Here is a 23,812-nt window from a genome sequence, read left to right on the forward strand (position 1 = left end):
GAAATCTAAAGGGCGGAACCTACAGTAGATTAGAGCCTATGTCTAATGTAGTTATTACTCCAACCTTGTGAAAGTGACAAACTGACACGTTTTCATTTTCGTCAAATACAACTTTATATTGAAGGAGTGCCTTTTGATTTGATGGCCTGCACATGTGCAGTTCGGCACAAGACGACTGACTTGTTTCTGCTCATGAGCTTAGCTAGCCAACTATGACATCACCTAAAAGCTATGGCATCACCTACAAGCGTGATTGGGGACTTCTATTGGAGAAGCAGTTACTGAACATCTTACTGTCTTTGGTATTGTTGTTTCTGACTCATTAACATATTTTGAGGCGTGCCTTGTAAGAGGCTAAATTACAGGTGTATAGGGGATAGAATGGAGTTCCAGCATGTCACTCCCTGACCGTAGAAAGGTTTTATGTCTCTATTTTGGTTTTGTCAGGGTGTGATTTGGGTGGGCATTCTATGTTCATTTTCTATGAAGGCTGTGCTTTGGTCCGAAGGCTGTGCTTTGGCTGTGCTTTGGTCCGATCCTTCTTCAACAGACGATCGTTACATAGCAAGTCTCAAACATTTAATGGTTGAGTTTTTGCAATGTCCTTTGGTTTGTTTTGCCCTGTAGTCACTGCCAGTTTGGAAGCCGTTAAGACCAACATTTTGTATTTTATGACTTGCCCTTCTAGAGGCTTAATAAAAGCTTCCAAACTGAATTAATTGATATTCCTTAATTTTTAAACACATTACCTAGCGGCCAACTTGCTTGCACCAACCTTAAGCAATTACGGTAAAATACAAACCCTATCGGCCCTGAATTAAAGTTATTAATTTATTACAATTACTGTAAGATTACAGTAACCAAATGTACTGTTTTGCAGTAACTTACAGGCAGCCATTTGCTTGTAACTGTAAAAACAAGGGTAAAGATTACAATAACAGTATTGGAAACTGTAAAATATGGTACGGTAACATACTGTACCATTTCAGATGGTAACTTAAAGGCAACTGGCTACCTGTAAATTACCATTAAAAAAACAACAGGAAATGGTTTAGTGTACAATCTCTTATTATTACGAATCCTTTTTCACACACTTTAGTAAATTTTTTCTTGGGTCAAGCGTTTGTTGTTTACATGCCTCCCTGCGCAGTTCCTCATCGTGGACCCGCCAGGTACAATACTGTATCTGTCTTTGTTGGGGGTTTATGGTATTGGCTAGTCTAAGCGGGGTTAGGGCTTCCGAGTGGTGCAGCGGTCCAAGGCACAGCATCTCAGTGCAAGAGGCCTCACTACAGTCCCTGGTTTGAATTCAGGCTGTATCACATCCGGCCGTGATTGGGAGTCTCATAGGGTGGCGCACCATTGGCCCAGCATCGTCTTGGGTAGGCCGTCATTGTAAATAAGATTTTGTTCTTAACTGACTTGCCTAGTTAAATAAAGGTAAAAAGTAAATTAAAATGGTGTTCCTGCCAGTCATACTGTAGAGCTATAAATATACTTACCTCACATTGTTGACCTGCAGTGTATCACTGAGTGCCGTACTACCTCACCCAATAAGCTTGCAGCTTAAAAGGTGTAAGAGCAGAAACATATCCAATTCAATAACTAATAAGCATAATTAATTTTATTGGTTTATGAAATATACTGAACTAAAATATAAACGCAACATGCAACAATTTCAAAGATTTTACTGAGTTACAGTTCATATATGGAAAACAGTCAATTTAAATAAATTCATTAGGTACTAATTTATGGATTTCACATGACTGGGCATGGGTACAGTATGGGGCCAATTACATTCCATATGTATTGAATTTAAAATAAATTGTAAACATAAAATAAAGTCTGACATCACCACTACACGCCAAACATGGAACAAACCAATTTTTTTTCAATTTACAAATCCCACTAGTCCCCCCTTTGACACATGGTCTTGACCATGCAACATAGGGGAAACAGGACCTAGGCAAGGCCGGCACGCCATTTGGCCCCATCCACAGCGGAGTCTGTGAATCGTATGTACAGTTGAAGTCGGAAGTTTACAAACTTAGGTTGGAGTCATTAAAATATGTTTTTCAACCACTCCACAAATTTCTTGTCAACAAACTATAATTTTGGCAAGTCGTTTAGGACATCTACTTTGTGCATGATGCAATACATTTTTCCAACAATTGTTTACAGACATATTATTTCACCTATAATTCACTGTCACAATTCCAGTGGGACAGAGGTTTACATATACTAAGTTGACTGTGCCTTTAAACAGCTTGGAGAATTCCAGAAAATGATGTCATGGCTTTAGAAGCATCTGTTAGGCTAATTGACATCATTTGAGTCAATTGGAGGTGTACCTGTGGATGTATTTCAAGGCCTACCGTCAAGCTCAGTGCCTCTTTGCTTGACATCATGTGAAAATCAAAAAAAATCAGCCAAGACCTCAGAAAAAAATTTGTAGACCTCCACAAGTCTGGATCATCCTTGGGAGCAATTTCAAAACGCCTGAAGGTACCACGTTCATCTGAACAAACAATAGCACGCAACAATAAACACCATGGGACCACTCAGCCGTCATACCGCTCAGGAAGGAGACACGTTTTGTCTCCTAGAGATGAACGTACTTTGGTGCGGATCAATCCCAGAACAACCGCAAAGGACCTTGTGTAGATGCTGGAGGGAAACAGGTACAAAAGTATCTATATCCACAGTAAAACGAGTCCTATATCGACATAACCTGAACAGCCGCTCCGCAAGGAAGAAGCCACTGCTCCAAAACCGCCATAAAAAAGGTTTGCAACTGCACATGGGGACAAAGATCATACTTTTTGGAGAAATGTCCTCTGGTCTGCTGAAACAAAAATATAACTGTTTGGCCATCATGACCATTGTTATGTTTGGAGGAGAAAGGGGGAGGCTTGCAAGCCGAAGAACACCATCCCAACTGTGAAGCACGGGGGTGGCAGCAACATGTTGTGGGGGGTGCTTTGCAGCAGAAGGGACTGGTGCACTTCACAAAATAGATTGGCATCATTAGCAAGGAAAATTGTCGATATATTGAAGCAACATCTCAAGACATCAGTAAGGAAGTTTAAAGCTTGGTCGCAAATGGGTCTTCCAAATGGACAATGACCCCAAGCATACTTCCAAAGTTGTGGTGAACTGACTTAAGGACACCAAAGTCAAGGTATTGGAGTGGCCAGGACAAAGCCCTGACCTCAATCCATAGAAAATGTGTGGGCAGAACTGAAAAAGCGTGTGTGAGCAAGGAGGCCTAGAAACCTGACTCAGTTACACCAGCTCTGTCAGGAGGAATGGGCCAAATTTCACCCAACCTATTGTGGGAAGCTTGTGGAAGGCTACCCGAAACGTTTGACCCAAGTTCAACAATTTAAAGGCAATGCTACCAAATACTAATTGAGTAAATGTAAACTTCTGACCCATTGGGAATGTGATGAAAGAAATAAAAGCTGAAATAAATAATTCTCTACTATTATTCTGACATCTCACATTCTTCAAATAAAGTGGTGATCCTAAGACGGAATTTTTTACTAGGATTAAATGTCAGGAACTGCAAAAGACTGAGTTTAAATGTATTTGGCTAAGGTGTATGTAAACTTCTGACTTCAACTGTACATTTTGTGTTCCAGAGACAGTTCCACTGGCTATGCAGTAGACTGTTAAGGAAACAAGTAATTTGCAGATGCAGGAAGTGAAACCGCCTGCGGTGTGTTTGGGACATTGAACAGTGCTGCATCTTTTGTTGCTAAATCAGCCACATCATTTTTCAAGTAGGTGAGGTAACCACGCTGTGTGCACAATGTACCAAATTCATGCACTACCCCAAAAGCATACCTGCTGTTGGTGTAAATATTAGTAGACCTATCTTTTGCCAGAATGCATGCTACAGTCAGAGCAAACAATTCTGCAGCTTGGGCCAATATATGAGAGGTTAGTTTATCACTTTTATCAGATAGATCAGGTTTATCAGATAGATCAGGTCGTGGATTAGATATCTGTTCCACCAAGGCAGCACAGTCATGTGGTTCACCATCTTCTGTAAGTGAAAGGGTTGGTGGGTTTTGAACGGTACGTCTCTTAAGGGTAACATGAGCCATGGTTAACAAATCTTTCTGGTAGTGCAGTATTCTAGCAGGGGTGAGATGAGGGCGTGTATTGATGTAAAGTTTGGTTAAATAAGAAGTAGTGACACAACACAAAGATTATGGAAAGTGGTAAAACATTTATGTCAAGAAAATAACATAATAATAATGCTATTGTGTTAATTTTTTTACATATTTATTTATTTATTTACTCATTCCCTCCTCACAGTAATCAACATGCAAAATAGATAGGCTACAGAATACAGAACGAAATATAAGATACAAAATGAAAAAACATGTTCTTATAACTCAAAAATGAACAATGGTGACCCTGGCCCGTGACCCCACTCTCAAGAGTTGTGATATACAAGAAACACATTTCCATTACACATTTGTACAAGAAACACCCACAGGTGACAAATATATAACCACCCTCCAAATTATTGTTATTATGCCTTTCCCTAACCTTAACCCCAGTCAAACTATACCTAAACTTAACTTAACCCTCGATCCTAAACCTAACCTCAATTCATTTTACCGCTATGACTAAATACTTTTTTTTATTTTGCCGGTCGAATAGCCACTTCCTCGTTTTATACATTGGGACGAACTTCAGCATAGTTTTTAATGACCCCTGAAAAGCGAATTACTTTGACCTCTTTGGTTTTGGCCTTGAAGTCCTGCCAAAGGTACTCTGGAGACAACACCTTGCTGGGCTTGTTGTAGAGCAGGTACCTGTTGAGGTGGCTCTCCTCCTGCCAGGCAGCCTCGATGGAATTCCCCGCATCCTCCTCAAACCGGGTCCGACATACCTTTGTTAGTGTGTACACATCCTCCACGAACCCTCCGATCATAGCTCCGCCATAGTAGTAGTCTCCCTCATCCATGGGGATGTAGGCAGTCGAGGCTGGACGCCGTTCGTACGGGAAACGGTCACGTGTCTGCTCGTAGTAGCCTGGGTGTATCACAGCAACCAGCCTTCCAAGAGACTCGGACCCCCAGCGAGCGTGGAACTTGCTGTCTACGTCGAGACAGAAGATGTAGTCGGCCTCCCTTCTGATCTGACGTTCGATGGTGGTCTGGATGATCTCCATCCTCCGGGCTGATATCTCCTGCCAGCGGTTTGAACCCGGGACCTGGATCACACTCAAATGTCTCCCCTGAGACAGGTTCACTGAAGGAACATCGTGGGGACGATCAGTGAAAACATAGTAGCGCACGTGGAAGCCGACCATGAAGTGCTCCTCTGCTGTCTCCAGAAAATCTTGGAGAAATCTGACGTATCTGTCAGTATTTAAAGGCATACATAACATAAGGATTAACAAGTGCCTTGCTCAAGGATACAATGGCGCCAGGTCACACCTGAGATTGTGATACCAGCAACCATCTGTAACTGATAGGGCGGCAGGTAGCCTACTGGTTAAGAGCGTTGGGCCAGTAACCGAAAGGTCACTGGTTCGAATCGCTGAGCCAAGCCAAGGTGGAAACAACTGCTGTTCTGCCCTTGAGCAAGTCAGTTAACCCCCAACAACAACTTCTCCCTGTGCGCCGATGATGTCATTAAGGCAGCATCTCCGATTCAGAGGGGTTGGGTTAAATGCGGGAGACACACTTGAATGCATTCAGTTGTGTATCTGACCAGGTATATCCCTTAACTGCATCATCATTCTCATAATACATTATACCACTTTCTGACCAGTATAGAGTCTAGCAGATAATACAGTTCATGAAGTAGTTCAATTATTCACTTGTTCCAAGGCATGAATCATGACATCATGATATTTTATTACATCAGGTACTTATGTCCTTATAGTTGCAGTGTTGCAAAAGTATTGATAGTTCAATTCCCCTTTTGAATATTTGGCAAGAGTTGTACTCACTTTCCAATGGCAAACACAGTGGTTGCTATGGTGAGGTTCATGGGCTTGTAGATATTGTCGACAAGCACAGGGTCAAAGGTGCCTTCCCAGACGATGGGCGCCAACCATGGGGTCACTGCCACCACATCAGTACGTCTACAGAAACAGAACAAAGATCTTGCCTGACTGTGTTGTACTGACCAGAGCCATGTTATGATCTCAATACTTCTATGGTACTGGCAATTAAAGAACCTTGAAACAAGCTGTGGTGTATTAGGCTACACCTCCCCACACTGATGTGTCAGACACTAATGTCAGGTGTGGCCTCCTAATATATCAAAGCTCCCCACACTGATGTATCAGACACTAATGTCAGGTGTGGCCTCCTAATATATCAAAGCTCCCCACACTGATGTGTCAGACACTTACAGTATAGTTTTTCAGCTTATGTGTCTTTAACATAAGAATAAAATGCTACGTACCCCACCAAGACACTGGGCTGCTTGTACAATAGCCTGAGAGAACAAAATGTCAATAATTACTGAATTGTAATGAAGAGATGGTGGTGGTATTAGATAGACCAACCTGTAATAGTTGTACTACTACAGAACATATACATTGATAGAACTACTTCCCCAACCATCATGCTATAAACTCAATACATACAGTATCCCATCACCAATTCATGCAGTGAATAAATCATGACACTGATTTCCAATGCTATGACATAGAATTACCACTATTCTGATTGATTGTAAGTGCTTTTTGGGAAGATGTTTGTAGGATGGATGTGATAGCATGACACCATACTGCCATGGTGAATGATGGTAGGGTAAAATACAGATGCACACTTTTCAGGAAAGACCATGTTCCGTACTCTGCTCCTTAACATGAGTCGACTCAGGCTGCGGGAATAGAAAAACATAGTAAGAAGAAAACAAACACAATGAAGATCCTAAAAACTAGAAAGGGTACTTTTACATGAAGAATAATTGTGTGACTTGCTTCAGTTGTCCAGAAGTATTTCTATATTAGTGGAAGGAGTTAAGAAGTTTAAATTGTTAGAGGCTAGTGTTGACAATTTGATGGTAGTGTAGTAGTGAATGTATTACAAATAGTAGTGGGATAGTTGCAATTAGTGTAGGGGTTCCAAAACCTTCTAGGTCCACGACCCCACGTGAAAAAAAGTATGTAATTAACTGCCAATTTTTTAGGGGGTAGTGGGGCTATGGCAGTCAATTGAAAAACATTCTAGCATTATTTCTGATTGTCTACTCAACATCACATACTTTTAATGTGGGGCTATGAAACTCAATTGCAAAATAGTCTGACCATAATGCCTCTTATCCCATCCCCACTAATGAGACGGGTGTGCTTGAGGCATGTCGCGTCGGAGCTTCTCAAAGTCATGGGGCGTGGTCGACAGTTCGCACCTCATCCCTGCTGTCACATCCAGGATTACTGTCAAACAGATTGGGAAGTAGGTCCAAAAGTGCTTTTCCAAGCGTTGGCGATGAGCCGTCTTCACTCGTGTGGGACACTTACTGATGCTGTTTTCTGTTAGAAACATGCACAACTGAGTCATGCTCTGATCCCATATCTCCACAGGCGTGCGCGCAGTGGATGTGGTTTGACGTAGGTTACAATCCAAGTTACCTGCTGCAGTACACTATGTATACAAAAGTATTTGGATACCCCTTCCAATTAGTGGATTTTGCTATTTCATCCACACCCATTGCTGGCAGGTGCATAAAATCCAGTACACAGCCATGCAACTCCATAGACGAACATTGGCAGTAGAATGGCCTTACTGAAGAGCTCAGTGACTTGCAACGTGGCACCGTCATAGGATGCCACCTTTCCAACAAGTCAGTTTGTAAAAGTTCTGCCCTGCTAGAGCTGCCCTGGTCAACTGTAAGTGCTGTTATTGTGAAGTGGAAAAGTCTACGAGCAACAACGGCTCAGCTGCGAAGTGGTAGGGCACACAAGCTCACAGAACGGGACTGCCAAGTGCTGAAGCGCGTCTGTCCTCGGATGCAACACTCACTATTAAGTTCCAAGCTGCCCCGAAGTAACGTTAGCACAAGATCTGTTCATCTGGAGCTTCATGAAATGGGTTTGGGATGAATTGGAATGCCGACTGTGAGCCAGGCCCAATCGCCCAACATCAGTGCCCGACCTCCCTAATGCTCTTGTGGCTGAATGGAAGCAAGTCCCCGCAGCAATGTTGCAGCATCTAGTGGAAAGCCTTCCCAGAAGAGTGGAGGCTGTTATAGTAGCAAATGGTGGACAAACTCCATATTAATGCCCATGATATTGAAATGATGTTTGATGAGCAGGTGTTTAGTGAGTTCTCCAGATCAAAGGCAGTGGGGATGACCAGGGATGTTCTCTTGATAAGTACATCAATTTGACCATTTTCCTGTCCTGTTAAGCATAAAACATGTAACGAATAATTTTGTGTGTCAAGGAAAATGTATGGAGTAACAAGTACATTATTTTCTTTAGTAAAAGTAGAAGTAGAAGTAAAATAGTAGTACAGATACCCCAAAAACCGAGTTAGGTAGTACTTTAAAGTATTTTTACTTTTGTCTGAGTTCGTTGACAAAACAGACCATATGACAACCTTTCACACAGAGATCTTTTTGGTCCACGGTGGATCTGTGAAAACTATGTGATTATTTTGGAGACAGCTTTATATCAGTAAATGTAATCTATTCATTTACTGTTATAGTATTTCTAAGTAGCAGTCAATGCAGCCAGTGCAGCAAATACAATACAGCTGATTGTTGAGATCTGGGTGTCAATGAACAGCAGGCAGCAGCTAGAAGGTACTTGGGCAATATTTCAAAATATCATTACGGTTCAAATCTGTTTGAATTGGTGATTGCCACTGGAAGGTTGGTGGACTCTTATTTCCTCCTCATATTATAGGCCTCATATTAAGTTCTGTGAATCCACTCTTTTCATTGGCCTATGCTATTGGTTGCATTTAAGATATGGCTTGTTTGTTTTATTGATCTCAATATATAATTGTCATAGTAGCTTGTCATTTTGGTCATTTGTGTGATACATTTTTTTTTTCATGTCTCCAAGTTATGTAAAATGATGTAGAATTGCAGGAAATTATTTTAGAAAAGGCCCTTTTTTTCTCTTCGGCGCACAAACCCCTCAGCCCTTCAGGACTGAGCCCCGAATGTTATGAAACTCTGAACGCCCTGGCAGCCATATCAGCCTGAATTATTAGGATTTTCTTGTGATCACAACAAAACTACTTATTTTGCTCAAATAGAGATTAAATTAAATTGTGTTTCCTTTGAAAAGATGGGCTTTGCTGTGAATAGACCATTCCGTTTTCTACCTGAGTATAGCACTGTATACCTCAATTTTATGGATTATCTTGTGACAGAACAAAACTACAAAAATCCTTAATTTTAAAATTACCATCCTACCTTTAATAATCTTCTTATGGCTGCAATCCCGTTAACGGGATGATATGACAACAGCCAGTGAAAGTGCAAGGCGCCAAATTCAAACAACAGAAATCTCATAATTAAAATTCCTCAAACATACATGTATTTTATACCATTTTAAAGGTAATCTTGTTGTTAATCCCACCAAAGTGTCCGATTTCAAATAGGCTTTCCAGCGAAAGCACCACAAACGATTATGTTAGGTCACCGCAAAATCACAGACAAACACAGTAATTTTTTCCAGCCAAAGACAGGAGTCACAAAAAGCAGAAATAGAGATAAAAGTAATCACTAACCTTTGATGATCTTCATCAGATGACACTCATAGGACTTCATGTTACACAATACATATATGTTTTGCTCGATAAAGTTAATATTTATATCCAACAACCTCAGTGTAAATTGTCGCCATGTTCAGAAATGCCTCCAAAATATCCGGAGAAATTGCAGAGAGCCACGTCAAATAACATAAATACTCATCATAAACTTTGATGAAAGATACATGTTTTACATAGAATTAAAGATACACTTGTTCTTAATGCAACCGCTGTGTCAGATTTCAAAAAGCTTTACGGCAAAAGCACAATATTCAATAATCTGAGGACAGCGTTCATCCACAAAAGCAAGTCATACAGTTACCCGCCAAATTGTGCAGTCAACAAAACTCATAAAAAGCATTATAAATCTTCACTTACCTTTGTTGATCTTTGTCGGAATGCACTCCCAGGACTCCCACTTCCACAAGAAATGTTAGCTTTGTTCGGTAATGTCCATCATTTCTGTCCAAATAGCTATTTTTGTTAGCGTGTTTGGTAAACAAATCCAACGTCAGGAAGCACGTTCACTAAAAGCAGACGAAATGTCCAAAAGTTCCGTAACAGTCAGTAGAAGCATGTCAAACGATGTATTGAATCGATCTTTAGAATGTTTTTAACATAAATCTTGAATAACGTTCCAACCGGAGAATTACATTGACTTCAGATGTGCAATGGAACATAGCTCCCTCTCATGTGAACACGCATGGTCAGAGCATGGTCAGGTCATGATAGACCTGACTAATTCCTGTCTCCTTCGGCCCCACTTCACAGTAGAGGCATCAGACAAGGTTCTACAGACTGTTGACATCTAGTGGAAGCCGTAGGAAGTGCAAACTCCTCCATATCTCACTGTGAATTCAATAAGATCTTGGTTGAAAATCGACCAGCCTCAGAATTCCCACTTCCTGTTTGGATTTTTTCTCAGGTTTTTGCCTGCCATATGAGTTCTGTTATACTCACATACATCATTCAAACAGTTTAAAAAACTACAGAGTGTTTTCTATCCAATACGAATAATAATATGCATTTATTAGCAACTGGGACTGAGGAGCAGGCAGTTTACTATGGGCACCTCTGGGCACCTTTCATCCAAGCTACTCAATACTGCCCCTGCAACCATAAGAAGTTAAAATTACGAAGTACCACAATATGTTGAGGGAATTTCTCAGTTTATCTCAACTTACCTGGTGCTCTTCTGGTCTTCATCAATTGGGATATCTCTGTTGGAAACAATGAAACCATAATATAATGTTCCCCTTAAATTCAAGCCTCAAACCAAACCCTGTTAATATAAATCAGAAAATACTGTGACTTCCATATCCTATTATAGCATCATTATCTTACCTGTTGAGTCTTTCAGAGAAGAAGCTGAAGTAGACATACCTTTGGGGAAGCAGGAGAGAATCAGTTCAAGTCTGTCATGAAAACATTAATGGTCTTTTTACAAGAACAAAATGTGTTTCCGGCGCAGCCTGTCTTTGACATCAGAGTTGTTACTTTTATTTTAAATATAATTCATACTCTTACGCCAGTACACAACACAAGGACACAATTAGCTTCACAAGATGGCAATCCTACGTATTTTCATGAAGTTACAAAATACGGGGAAGCACCCATTTGCGTTTCTTATTGTATTGAGTAGGGTGTAAATTAGACTTAACACTATCCTTACATTACCTTGGATGTGGTGTTGCCAAAGCCACATTCATGCTGCATGTCTCTGCAGCTATTAACATACCGTGAATACCATAGTACCCTCAAGTAGGCAAGATATTTAAAGTATACAGGAGCTTTTTAATTAAACCATATTGCACATGTTTTCTCAACACTTGAAAAATGCAACGGTACACAAGTGTGCAGAAATTTTTAAAGGGTTAATTTTTTTTGCTTTTAACAAAAATACTGTACTGATATTAATTGCATGTGGCTTCAGAGAGTCATTGTCTTGATTCGATGCCCATCAGAGAGGGGTATGTGGTGTAGAAGTGTCCCAAGATACCTAGTTAATATAGTGAATAGTTTGATTACTGTTAACCTACAAAGCGTTACATGGGCTTGCTCCTACCTATCTTTCCGTGTTGGTCCTGCCGTACATACCTACACGTACGCTACGGTCACAAGACGCAGGCCTCCTAATTGTCCCTAGAATTTCTAAGCAAACAGCTGGAGGCAGGGCTTTCTCCTATAGATCTCCATTTTTATGGAATGGTCTGCCTACCCATGTGAGAGACGCAGACTTGGTCTCAACCTTTAAGTCTTTACTGAAGACTTATCTCTTCAGTAGGTCCTATGATTGAGTGTAGTCTGGCCCAGGAGTGTGAAGGTGAACGGAAAGGCTCTGGAGCAACGAACCGCCCTTGCTGTCTCTGCCTTGCCGGTTCCCCTCTCTCCACTGGGATTCTCTGCCTCTAACCCTATGACAGGGGCTGAGTCACTGGCTTACTGGTGCTCTTTCATGCCGTCCCTAGGAGGGGTGCGTCACTTGAGTGGGTTGAGTCACTGACGTGTTCTTCCTGTCTGGGTTGGCGCCCCCTCTTGGGTTGTGCCGTGGCGGAGATCTTTGTGGGCTATACTCGGCCTTGTCTCAGGATGGTAAGTTGGTGGTTGAAGGTATCCCTCTAGTGGTGTGGGGGCTGTGCCTTGGCAAAGTGGGTGGGGTTATATCCTTCCTGTTTGGCCCTGTCCGGGGGTATCATCGGATGGGGCCACAGTGTCTCCTGACCCCTCCTGTCTCAGCCTCCAGTATTTATGCTGCATTAGTTTATGTGTCGGGGGGCTAGGGTCAGTTTGTTATATCTGGAGTACTTCTCCTGTCTACTTCTCCCGGTATCCTGTGTGAATTTAAGTATGCTCTCTCTAATTCTCTATTTCTCTCTCTCGGAGGACCTGAGCCCTAGGACCATGCCTCAGGACGACGTGACATGATGACTCCTTGCTGTCCCCAGTCCACCTGGCCGTGCTGCTGCTCCAGTTTCAACTGTTCTGCCTGCGGCTATGGAACCCTGACCTGTTCACCGGACGTGCTACCTGTCCCAGACCTTCTGTTTTCAACTCTCTAGAGACCGCAGGAGCGGTAGAGATACTCTTAATGATCGGCTATGAAAAGCCAACTGACATTTACTCCTGAGGTGCTGCACCCTCGACAACTACTGTGATTATTATTATTTGACCATGCTGGTCATTTATGAACATTTGAACATCTTGGCCATGTTCTGTTATAATCTCCACCGGCACAGCCAGAAGAGGACTGGCCACCCCTCATAGCCTGGTTCCTCTCTAGGTTTCTTCCTAGGTTTTGGCCTTTCTAGGGAGTTTTTCATAGCCACCGTGCTTCTACACCTGCATCGCTTGCTGTTTGGGGTTTTAGGCTGGGTTTCTGTACAGCACTTTGAGATATCAGCTGATGTACGAAGAGCTATATAAATACATTTGATTTGATTTGATTAAATCTTGAGAAGTTCAATGACTGTTTAGTTAGTGCTTCCCTCAACCATGCAACAGAACCTGTTGGTTAATCATTGTGTTAACTTTGTTTCCTTTCCTTTTTGACCAGGCTGGAAAGAAAGCTTCAGTCATTCAGTTTGCATTGACTATTGTGGAGGAATGGGAATTCAATATGTTGCCACTCAGCCTGTAATGGGTCCTAGTTGTAGCTGGTGTAGAGAATCAGGCGCAGGACAGCAGATATGAGTAATCAAACGTACTTTACTCTAAATGTAAAATATACAAAGTAACGAAAACACATCCACCATGACAGACCGAAAATACAAATAAACAATCACTCACAAAAACAATGGGGGGAACAGAGGGTTAAATAATGAACAAGTGATTGTGGGATTGAAAACAGGTGTGTGAAACAAAGACAAAACAAATGGAAAATGAAAAGTGGATCGGCGGTAGCTAGAAAGTTTAGTCCTAGGGTCCTTAGCTTAGTGATGAGCTTTGTGGGCACTATGGTGTTAAATGCTGAGCTGTAGTCAATGAACAGCATTATCACATAGGTGTTCCTTTTGTCAAGGTTGGAAAGGGCAGTGTGGATTGAGATTGTGTCATCTGTGGTTTATTTTGGGGCGGTATATGAAATGGAGTGGGTCTAGGGTTTCCGGCATGATGGTGTTGATGTGAGCTTTGACCAGCCTTTCAAACCACTTCATGGCTACTGACGTGAGTGCTACGGGGTGGTAATCATTTAGGCAGGTTACCTTCACTTTCTTGGGCACAGGGACTATGTTGGTCTGTTTGAAAAATGTAGGTATTACAGACTCGGTCAGGGAAGGGTTAAAAATGTCAGTGAAGACACTTGCCAGTTTGTCCGCGCATGCTTTGAGTACACGTCCTGGTAACCCGTCTGGACCTGCGGCCTTGTGAATGTTGACCTGTTTGAAGGTCTTGCTCACATCGGCTACGGAGAGCATGATCCGTCGAATTTATGAATCAGCATAATTTTATGACTATATTATAAAAAGAAATGTCAATAGAAAATCAGGTCAAACGAAATGAAATGCAGCTACTTTGCTGTTATTGTGGTTGCACGGTTTGACTTAACTGTGTTAGCTGTAGTTTTCTAGCTAGCAAACATGGGATAACAGCGCTGCCAGCCAGGATGGCAATGGAACATTAAGGATGAAAAACTGGGTCGGGTCCATAGATATAGAATCAAAAAGACTTCACAATTGGGTCGCATTTCTGGCAACCTAACCGATAGGCAGGCTCAGGAGGCTGAAGAAATTTGGTTTGTCACCAAAAGCACTCACAAACTTCTACAGATGCACAATCGAGAGCATCCTGTCGGGCTGTATCACCGCCTGGTACGGCAACTGCTCCGCCCACAACCGTAAGGCTCTCCAGAGGGTAGTGAGGTCTGCACAACGCATCACCGGGGGCAAACTACCTGCCCTCCAGGACACCTACACCACCCGATGTCACAGGAAGGCCATAAAGATCATCAAGGACAACAACCACCCGAGCCACTGCCTGTTCACCCCGCTATCATCCAGAAGGCGAGGTCAGTACAGGTGCATCAAAGCGGGGACCGAGAGACTGAAAAACAGCTTCTATCTCAAGGCCATCAGACTGTTAAACAGCCACCACTAACATTTAGTGGCCGCTGCCAACATACTGTCTCAACTCCAGCCACTTTAATAATGGGAATTGATGGAAATTATGTAAAAATGTATAACTAGCCACTTTAAACAATGCCACTTAATATAATGTTTACATATCCTACATTACTCATCTCATATGTATAGACTGTACACTATACCATCTACTGCATCTTGCCTATGCCGTTCTGTACCATCACTCATTCATATATCTTTATGTACATATTCTTTATCCCTTTACACTTGTGTGTATAAGGTAGTAGTTGTGGAATTGTTAGGTTAGATTACTTGTTGGTTATTACTGCATTGTCGGAACTAGAAGCACAAGCATTTCGCTACACTCGCATTAACATCTGCTAACCATGTGTATGTGACAAATAAAATTTGATTTGATTTGATTTGATATAATGTACTGACAGCCAGCTTGGGACAAGACCTTTATTTTCACTGAGGAATGAAATAGTAGGTTATGAATACATTTTTCAAAATAAAGCGTTTTATTTCATTGGTAACCAGTTTTAGAAAAACAACTGTACACTCAAAGTTTTGCTAAATTACTTTTTTAGCACGGCTGTGCTGATCTACCGCAGTACAGCCATGCTAAAAAAGTAGTTTAGCACACCCTCTCATGTAGAATTGCTTTATTATACCATGGCATTGTTGAATACTTGTTTCTGATTGGCTTGAAGGGCATTCTAGAGCGTGCATTATTTCCTTATAACACACAGTATATCAGCATAGTAGAATTCAATGGCTATATGTCATTCTTACATGTTCTATGTTTGAACTGCTTTTGAAAGCAACATTTGAATTGAAAACATTATTGGCTTTGTCGAATTCGATGTTCATAATAGCAAGCTAGGACTGATGGTTTGGTTAGCTAAACTAGCAAGTCTGTTTGGTTACCAAGGCAAATATTGTAGCTATCTATTAAACTTGCTAGCTACTTCAGTGGATGTTGACCACATTTCTACCTGCAAATGAACACATTTCTAGTGACAAACCTGATAAATAATAGCCATGGTATAAATGGGATAATCAATTTGGGGCTCTATGCGTTCTCTGGAAAATGATGCAACTCCTTGGAAGGTTAGTTCCACTCCGCTAACGCATTCATAGAGCACAACTTCCGTGTCGTTAATTAATATTCCATAGAAAGTATAGCCCTTGATTATCCCTTACATAACCTATAATTTCAGTTTTGAAGAGTTATGTTATACATTTATGCCTAATTAAATCTAATTTCTTAAATCCATCCAACCCTTAACAGATTAGAACATACTCACAATCAAGAAATATATATTTTTTTAAAGACATCTCAGAGCTTTTAGAAACTAATATGAAAATCTATCACAAAAGCCCCTCATTTAATACCAGAAAAAGGAATAAACTGGAAGTAATGTCAAAATGGTTTACATACCCCAGAAGCAAGACTGTTCCAGCAATGACAAGCAGAACATATGGCTTGGCATTTGAACTAAAACGCATTGTTCCTCCAATAGTGTCACCAAAATATTTCATTGATCCTATTAATACTGGTCACAAGTAAGATAGTAGATAAATCTATCACAAGTATTGTAAATCAATCCTGGATTTAGGACCCAGTAAAATATGTTTGATATCAGTTTAAACTGGTGTGACAGGCAAACTAGTGTGATAGAAAAATGTGTGTGTATGTATTTTGTGTAGCCTATGATAAAGGAGGGGCTCCTTCCTGTTTCTTTCTCTTTGGCTGTGTAAAGGAGAGCGTAACTGGTGGGAGTTAAGTCAGACGCAGGAGAGCAGAACTAGGTCATGGCCGGAGCAGTTTAATTTCAAAATCAACGGCATAAAGAAAATACCAACATGGGTACAAAACCCGATACGCACCAGTAACCATGTGCACAAGCACTTACAACAAACAATTCCACACAAAGACATGGGGGGAACAGAGGGTTAAATACACAACACTTAATGAGGGAAATGAGAAAAGACAAAACAAATGGAAAATGAAAAGTGGATCGACGATGGCTAGAAGACCGGTGACGGCGACCGCCACCCGAACAAGGAGAGGAACCGACTTCGGTGAAAGTCGTGACAGGCTGATTACCAAATCACCCCCTTCCGCTCACCCCTCCATTTGTGTATTCATGCAAGCCTCGACCATATGCACAAGTGTCCCAAAGCTGAGGGAGGGAAAATGATGGCGGTATATGGGCTAATTAGACCCTCCGATAGCCAGTTTGATGAGTCAGTTACACTGCAGGCTTCAGAGCGAAGTGGTAAAGATGCAGTAAAGAGGTCAATGGAACTGACCAAAACAAAGGAAATGCCAATGAAACATGTGGAGGAAAGATCCCGAATCTGTTCCTCCATAGCGTAAAGCTGGTGGTACTCGTCGATTTCCTTCAGGATCTCCTTAGTATCCAGATTGTCTCTTTACTGCAACCTGTTGTTTTATGAAAGATAACAATGAGTCTTTCCCATGACGACGACAGGTGTCTGTAGTACAGCAAGCTAACGTAAACTCACGTAAACTCGTACATCGCCTTGGTCCGTACAATTTCCCTTATTTTAGCGCCCCAAAAACGTAATACTTCCAGATCAACTGTAATGTCAATAGCATTGTAAAGCACAATTTCTCCCCTTTCCAACATTATCAATTACATGACCTAAACGCTGCCTGTTTCTGCATAATTCAAGCAGGCAATGAGCCCCGTTGGGTCTTTTTAAAAATGGCGGGTGAGGAAGCAAAACTAATGCGTGATAGTGAGAAGGAGAGATGTTGTGTGGGAAAATTGCTTTTTTTCACTCGATCTGTCCAACTTATCACCTTATCGCCTCTAAAATGTAAATAAAACACTATAAAGAGTTTATATAATGTGTCATTACATACCTATTTGAAGGTTTGTGTCGAATTTGAATCGGGTTTTTAGGGCGGTGCTAAAGTGATCTTAGAAGTAAACAGCGGCTTTGAAAATGATGATCGCATGCAATGATGACGCAAAAAATGACTAGGTATCCCCCCTTACCCCCGTGACTGTCCATTTCTTGTTTTTCAACAATGTGAGAAGTGCTACACCTGGTGGAGAGAGATTGTAAGACAGAAATAGTTGCTTTATGCATGTTGTACGTTACGACATGACACATCACGATGTAACGGAGGGTCCGTTTTTTCAACTTTTCTCCAATACTATAGAGCCATTATCAACGCTTGAATAGAAACCTAGTTCACACCCCCGATTTTGAAGTCAACACAGTCGCTACAGTCCCATTAGTTTTCTTTGTAGCCTCGTTTGAATGTTGCGGTTGCGCACATTTGTACGGAATGGGGTGAGTTACGTTAGCACTTGCAGAATCCACACAAAAAAAAGGAACACAAACTTACAGTCCCAGCCATAAAGGCTAACCGCGCCATGGAATCCTTAGCAACAAAACTTTAGTTCGGATTAAAATCGATTTAATGGAAATGTTTTAATGTAAACAACAAACCGAGTGTAGACATTACAATGTCCTGTTGCACGCTCTTATTTCTAATGGACATTCCTTTTTTTTGTTGTAACAAATCATTCTGCTCTTTTCTTTAACATAACTCAAACATTCAGAGACTTCGCATTTGTCCTTTTTTTATTTGTCATTTTTCAGTTTATACTGGTTTTCTTTACCCCTTTCAGTACTGGATAATTATTTCATGACAAAGTCTTAACTTCTGTGGCAGTTTATTTTGTCTGTGAGGTCTGATTGGCTTGGGTGTCTGTGGTCTTTCAGTCTCTGGTTTGGATTCTAACCGGTGCCCCCGCACATTGAATCTGTATCGGTACCCCCTGTATATGTTCTCGCTATTGTTATTTTATTGCTGCTTTTTAATTAGCTATAACTTTTATTTCTTATTTTTAAACTGCATTGTTGATTTGGGGCTTGTAAATAAGCATTTCACTGTAAGGTCTACACCTGTTGTATTCGGCGCATGTGACTAATAAAATTGTATTTTATTTTGATTTGATATGTACTGTCTCAGATTAGGACTCTGTTCCACGATCTCTTTCAGTTGTGTGTTGTCCTTTGATTGTCGATCCGGCTCCTCAATTATATACCTCTTGTGGCGGATGAATCAGAATTAATTGGGTAACATAGATAATTAAGATGTCTTATCTGCGTAATATGCTTATGTGATATACTTGTTGTTAGAATGTATCCTTTCGGACTCTGGTGTTGGCAGTTGCACTTCTTCCCTCAGCTGGTGCTCAGTCACCTGGGGCCCTGAGAGGTCAGGCTTGTCTTTTACATGTCCCTGGTGCTATGCAGAATATCAGAAAGGGAAGAGGACAGGAGGGAACATTACATTCACATATGAAGATGTCTTTACCTATTCTAAACCATCTGAAGGGATGGCGTGATTAATGGGGAACCAATTACTGGTTTCCACAATGTTTGTGTGCCAGTCACTCCCTCCTTTGGCCTTGGGGGATGTGTGTGGTAGTGTCTGGAGTTGACAATTGATTTATGCCATTGGTCGAGTTGGTGTTTTTGTGCTAGGAGTAACAGGAACGAGATAGGAACCTCGTCTTAGGGGCCAAACTGAACGATAATTTATAGCGAATGCTATCTGGCTACGGGATACTCCTTTCTCATTTATGAAGTCTCACTTTGTGAACTGTTCCTAATATCTGTGGTTTGTTATGTCGACTAGTGGGTGGATCTTTGCTATAAAATATCTCAGTAGCCTTTGTGTTGGGGCTCTGTCAACTAATCATCTGAGGTTGATTCGTCAACAAGCCACCGCTATTGCAAAGCTCTCACTAATAAAGATTCAGTTTACTTATAACTCTGACTTGTGTGATACGTTTGTCTCTCCTCATTTGATAATACAGAAATTAACCACCACACTCTTCACAAATGTTGTATTCCTTGAATACAAGGCTCCAGTTGGAGATTGAACAACCACATTTTCACTTTCTGCTCGGCATCATAGTCCCGTGTCTCCAGGTCACTCTGTGGTGTAGCTATATCTGGAAGCTTGCCCTTTAGTACTAATTGTCCGATTACACACAGTTAATTTTCTATGGGTGCATATGCCTGGCTTGTCTCATAACACCCATTCTGAATAGCATTTTTCACTTCTCTTAGCTCTTTATCTGCAGCTGATGCTTCCTTCACTTCCCTTGTGGTCATTGCATTTTAGTTGCGTTCACAGCCGCAAATGTTACATACTCCTCTGCTCTCTGTGTGTGTGTATTTCACTGCAGTCTTTCCAATTAGACGAGACAGAGGGTCTGCAATGTTTTTCCCTGGTATGTGGACAACTCGAAAGTCATAGGGTTGGACGAGTAACAAATTGCTGAACTGTCTCACCAATTTTCTGTGTCAGTTGATAAAATGTCGGTCTCGCGAACGCTGTTCACATGTGGTACGAAGTATGCATTTAACGCAGCAGCAGCCGCAGCCCTGACGTAGCCCGTTGGTTTTCCGGTGTCTACGAGTGTGAAGAAAATGTCCTCATCTGTCCCAGCATGATGTAGAGGCAAAGCTCTCCTCTGTTGTTTGGTAACCGCATCAACGTCACCGGACAGTATTAATCCTTTACCATCCACAAACAGCTCAAACCATATCAACCACCTGGTCAAGTGTGGACCTAGTGTAGCAGGCTCACTATAGCAGTCAAACTTTGGCACAGTGTTTTCCATCTCGGCGACACTAATTCACTTTTCAGATTGAACTATCGTTTTCAAACGTTATCCTTGTCGCCATTGTACAACCTTATACTTATTACTTGTGCTAAGTTAACTTCACTAGGATAGGGGGCAGCATTCGGAATTGTGGATGAAAAGCGTGCCCAAATTAAACTGCCTGCTACTAAGGCCCAGAAGATAGGATATACATATAATAAGTAGATTTGGATAGAAAACACTCTAAAGTTTCAAACTGTTAAAATAATGTCTGAGTATAACAGAACTGATATGGCAGGCGAAAAGCCGAGGAAAATCCAACCAGGAAGTACTATTATTTTGAAAGGCTGTTTTTCCATTGTAAGCCTATCCACCATACAAAGACTTAGGACCCAGTTCACGAGCTCCGTGTCTTCCTCTACATGTGGCCAGTCTTTAGGCATTGTTTCAGGCTTTTACTCTGAAAAATGAGGGAGATACAGCACTTTCAATCAGTGGCCAGTGGAAATTTCCATTCATCAGCCATGCGCCCTGATCGGGAACGCGCCTTTCTTGTTTCTCATTTCCTATTTATGAAGCTTTTGTCCGGTTTAAATATTATTGATTATTTATGACAAAAACAACCGGATTGATTTTAAACATCGTTTGGCATGTTTCTACTTACTTTGATTGTACTTTTTAAAACTTTTCGTCTGAAATTAGTGCATGCGCTTTTTATTACTGGATTACTGGACAAAACGCGCGAACAAAAAGGAGGTATTTGGTCATGAGGGACATTATCGAACAAAACAACAATTTATTGTCTAACATGGAGACCTGGGAGTGCCACCAGATGAAGATCATCAAAGGTAAGTGATTAATTTTAATGCTATTTCTGACTTTTGTGACACTCTCCTTGGCTGGAAAATGGCTCTATTGGGTTTCTGTGGCTAGGTGCAGACGTAACATAATCGCAAAGTGTGCTTTCGCCGTAAAGTGTTTTTGAAATCTGACAAAGCAGTTGCATTAAGGAGAAGTTTATCTTTATTTCCATGAACAACACTTGTATCGTTTATCAATGTTTATGATGAGTATTTCTGTAATTTGATGTGGCTCTCTGCACTTTCACCGGATGTTTGTTTGAGACAATGCATTTCTGACCATAATGCGCCAATGTAAACTAAGATTTTTGGATATAAATTAGAGGTCGACTGGTTAATCGGAATGGCCGATTAATTAGGGCCGATTTCAAGTTTTTATAACAATCGGAAATCTGTATTTTTTTTTTTTGTGATTTAATGATATTTAGATGCTAGTATTTACTTGTGGCGCTATGCTAGACTATGCTAGTCAGCTTTTTTACTGATGAGGGTGCTCCCGGATCTGGGATTGTGTGCAAGTAGAAGTTAATGACCTAAGGTTCGTATTTCTGTGTGTTATTATGTTATAATTATGTCTATGATTTGATAGAGCAGTCTGACTGAGCGATGGTAGGCACCAGCAGGCTCGTAAGCATTCATTCAAACAGCACTTTCATGCGTTTTGCCAGCAGCTCTTCGCAATGCTTTAAGCATTGCACTGTTTATGACTTCAAGCCTATCAACTCCCGAGATTACGCTGGTGTGACCGATGTGAAATGGCTAGCTGGTTAGCGGGGTGAGCGCTAATAGCGTTTCAAACGTCACTCGCTCTGAGACTTGGAGTAGCTGTTCCCCTTGCTCTGCATGGGTAACACTGCTTCGAAGGGTGGCTGTTGTCGATGTGTTCCTGGTTCGAGCCCAGGTAGCGGCGAGGAGAGGGATGGAAGCTATACTGTTACTGGCAATACTAAAGTGCCTATAAGAACATCCAATAGTCAAAGGTATATGAAATACAAATCATATAGAGAGAAATAGTCCTATAATAACTACAACCTAAAACTTCTTACCTGGGAATATTGAAGACTCATGTTGAAAGGAACCACCAGCTTTCATATGTTCTCATGTTCTGAGCAAGGAACTTAAACGTTAGCTTTCTTACATGGCACATATTGCACTTTTACTTTCTTCTCCAACACTGTGTTTTTGCATTATTTAAACCAAATTGAACATGTTTCATTATTTATTTGAGGCTAAATTGATTTTATTGATGTATTATATTAACTTAAAATAAGCGTTCATTCAGTATTGTTGTAATTGTACAAAAAATAAAATAAAAACTGCCGTCCGTCAGTCAGGAGCCGCCAGAGCCGCCCGCCAGTCAGGAGCCGCCAGAGTCGCCCGCCTGTCAGGAGCCGCCAGAGTCGCCCGCCTGTCAGGAGCCGCCAGAGTCGCCCGCCTGTCAGGAGCCGCCAGAGTCGCCCGCCTGTCAGGAGCCGCCCGCCTGTCAGGAGCCGCCAGAGTCGCCCGCCTGTCAGGAGCCGCCAGAGTCGCTCGCCTGTCAGGAGCCGCCAGAGTCGCCCGCCTGTCAGGAGCCGCCAGAGTCGCCCGCCTGTCAGGAGCCGCCAGAGTCGCCCGCCTGTCAGGAGCCGCCAGAGTCGCTCGCCTGTCAGGAGCCGCCAGAGTCGCCCGCCTGTCAGGAGCCGCCAGAGTCGCCCGCCTGTCAGGAGCCGCCAGAGTCGCCCGCCTGTCAGGAGCCGCCAGAGTCGCCCGCCTGTCAGGAGCCGCCAGAGTCGCCCTTCTGTCAGGAGCCGCCAGAGTCGCCCGCCTGTCAGGAGCCGTCAGAGTCGCCCGCCTGTCATGAGCCGCCAGAGTCGCCCGCCAGTCAGGAGCCGCCAGAGCCGCCCGCCAGTCAGGAGCCGCCAGAGCCGCCCGCCAGTCAGGAGCCGCCAGAGCCGCCCGCCAGTCAGGAGCCGCCAGAGCCGCCCGCCAGTCAGGAGCCGCCAGAGCCGCCCGCCAGTCAGGAGCCGCCAGAGCCGCCCGCCAGTCAGGAGCCGCCAGAGCCGCCCGCCAGTCTGGAGTCGCCCGCCAGTCCGGAGCCGCCCTTCAGTCCGGAGCCACCCTTCAGTCCGGAGCCGCCCTTCAGTCCGGAGCCGCCTTTCAGTCCGGAGCTGCTTTTCAGTCCGGAGCTGCCCCTCAGTCCGGAGTTGCCCCTCAGTCCGGAGCTGCGCCTCAGTCCAGTGGGGCCATTTAGTAGGGTTGCCAATCCTAGGTCGGCGGCGAGGGTCGCCGTTCCTAGGAGGACACTAAAGCGGACAAAGACTATGGTGGAGTGGGGTCCACGTCCTGCGCCAGAGCCACCAACGCGGACAGGTGCCCACCCAGACCCTCCCCTATAGGTTCAGGTTTTGCGGCCGGAGTCCGCACCTTGGGGGGGGGGGGGGGGGGGTACTGTCACGTTCTGACCATAGTTCTTTTGTGTT

At 42.6% G+C, this 23,812-nt stretch overlaps 1 protein-coding gene across 2 annotated transcripts; it reads right to left on the reverse strand.

The window, feature by feature from the left end:
* Positions 1–4,276: 4,276 nt before the first annotated feature.
* Positions 4,277–16,509, reverse strand: LOC120034688 (globoside alpha-1,3-N-acetylgalactosaminyltransferase 1-like). Of its 2 annotated transcripts, XM_038981295.1 has the most exons (7): positions 16,269–16,509; positions 11,091–11,129; positions 10,931–10,966; positions 6,808–6,861; positions 6,439–6,471; positions 5,978–6,112; positions 4,277–5,381 (listed from the first exon to the last, which is right to left on the reverse strand). In XM_038981295.1, the coding sequence occupies exons 1-7, from the start codon at positions 16,367–16,369 to the stop codon at positions 4,691–4,693; spliced, it is 1,089 nt and encodes a 362-aa protein (XP_038837223.1). In that variant the 5' UTR covers positions 16,370–16,509; the 3' UTR covers positions 4,277–4,690. The 2 variants fall into 2 exon arrangements, with proteins under 2 accessions (XP_038837223.1, XP_038837230.1); XM_038981302.1 differs by lacking the exon at positions 6,808–6,861.
* Positions 16,510–23,812: the final 7,303 nt, after the last annotated feature.

The sequence above is a fragment of the Salvelinus namaycush genome, chromosome 3, assembly GCF_016432855.1.
Source record: "Salvelinus namaycush isolate Seneca chromosome 3, SaNama_1.0, whole genome shotgun sequence".
NCBI classification, from domain to species: domain Eukaryota; kingdom Metazoa; phylum Chordata; class Actinopteri; order Salmoniformes; family Salmonidae; genus Salvelinus; species Salvelinus namaycush.

Excerpts from the sequence above, each read along its gene's own strand:
- LOC120034688 (XM_038981295.1), bottom strand. The coding sequence starts at position 16,369 with ATGAAATATTTTGGTGACACTATTGGAGGAACAATGCGTTTTAGTTCA. Across the intron at positions 6,862-10,930 it reads GAAGACCAGAAGAGCACCAG|CCTGAGTCGACTCATGTTAA; the intron begins GTAAGTTGAGAT and ends CTATTCCCGCAG. Across the intron at positions 6,472-6,807 it reads AACATGGTCTTTCCTGAAAA|GCTATTGTACAAGCAGCCCA; the intron begins GTGTGCATCTGT and ends TTGTTCTCTCAG.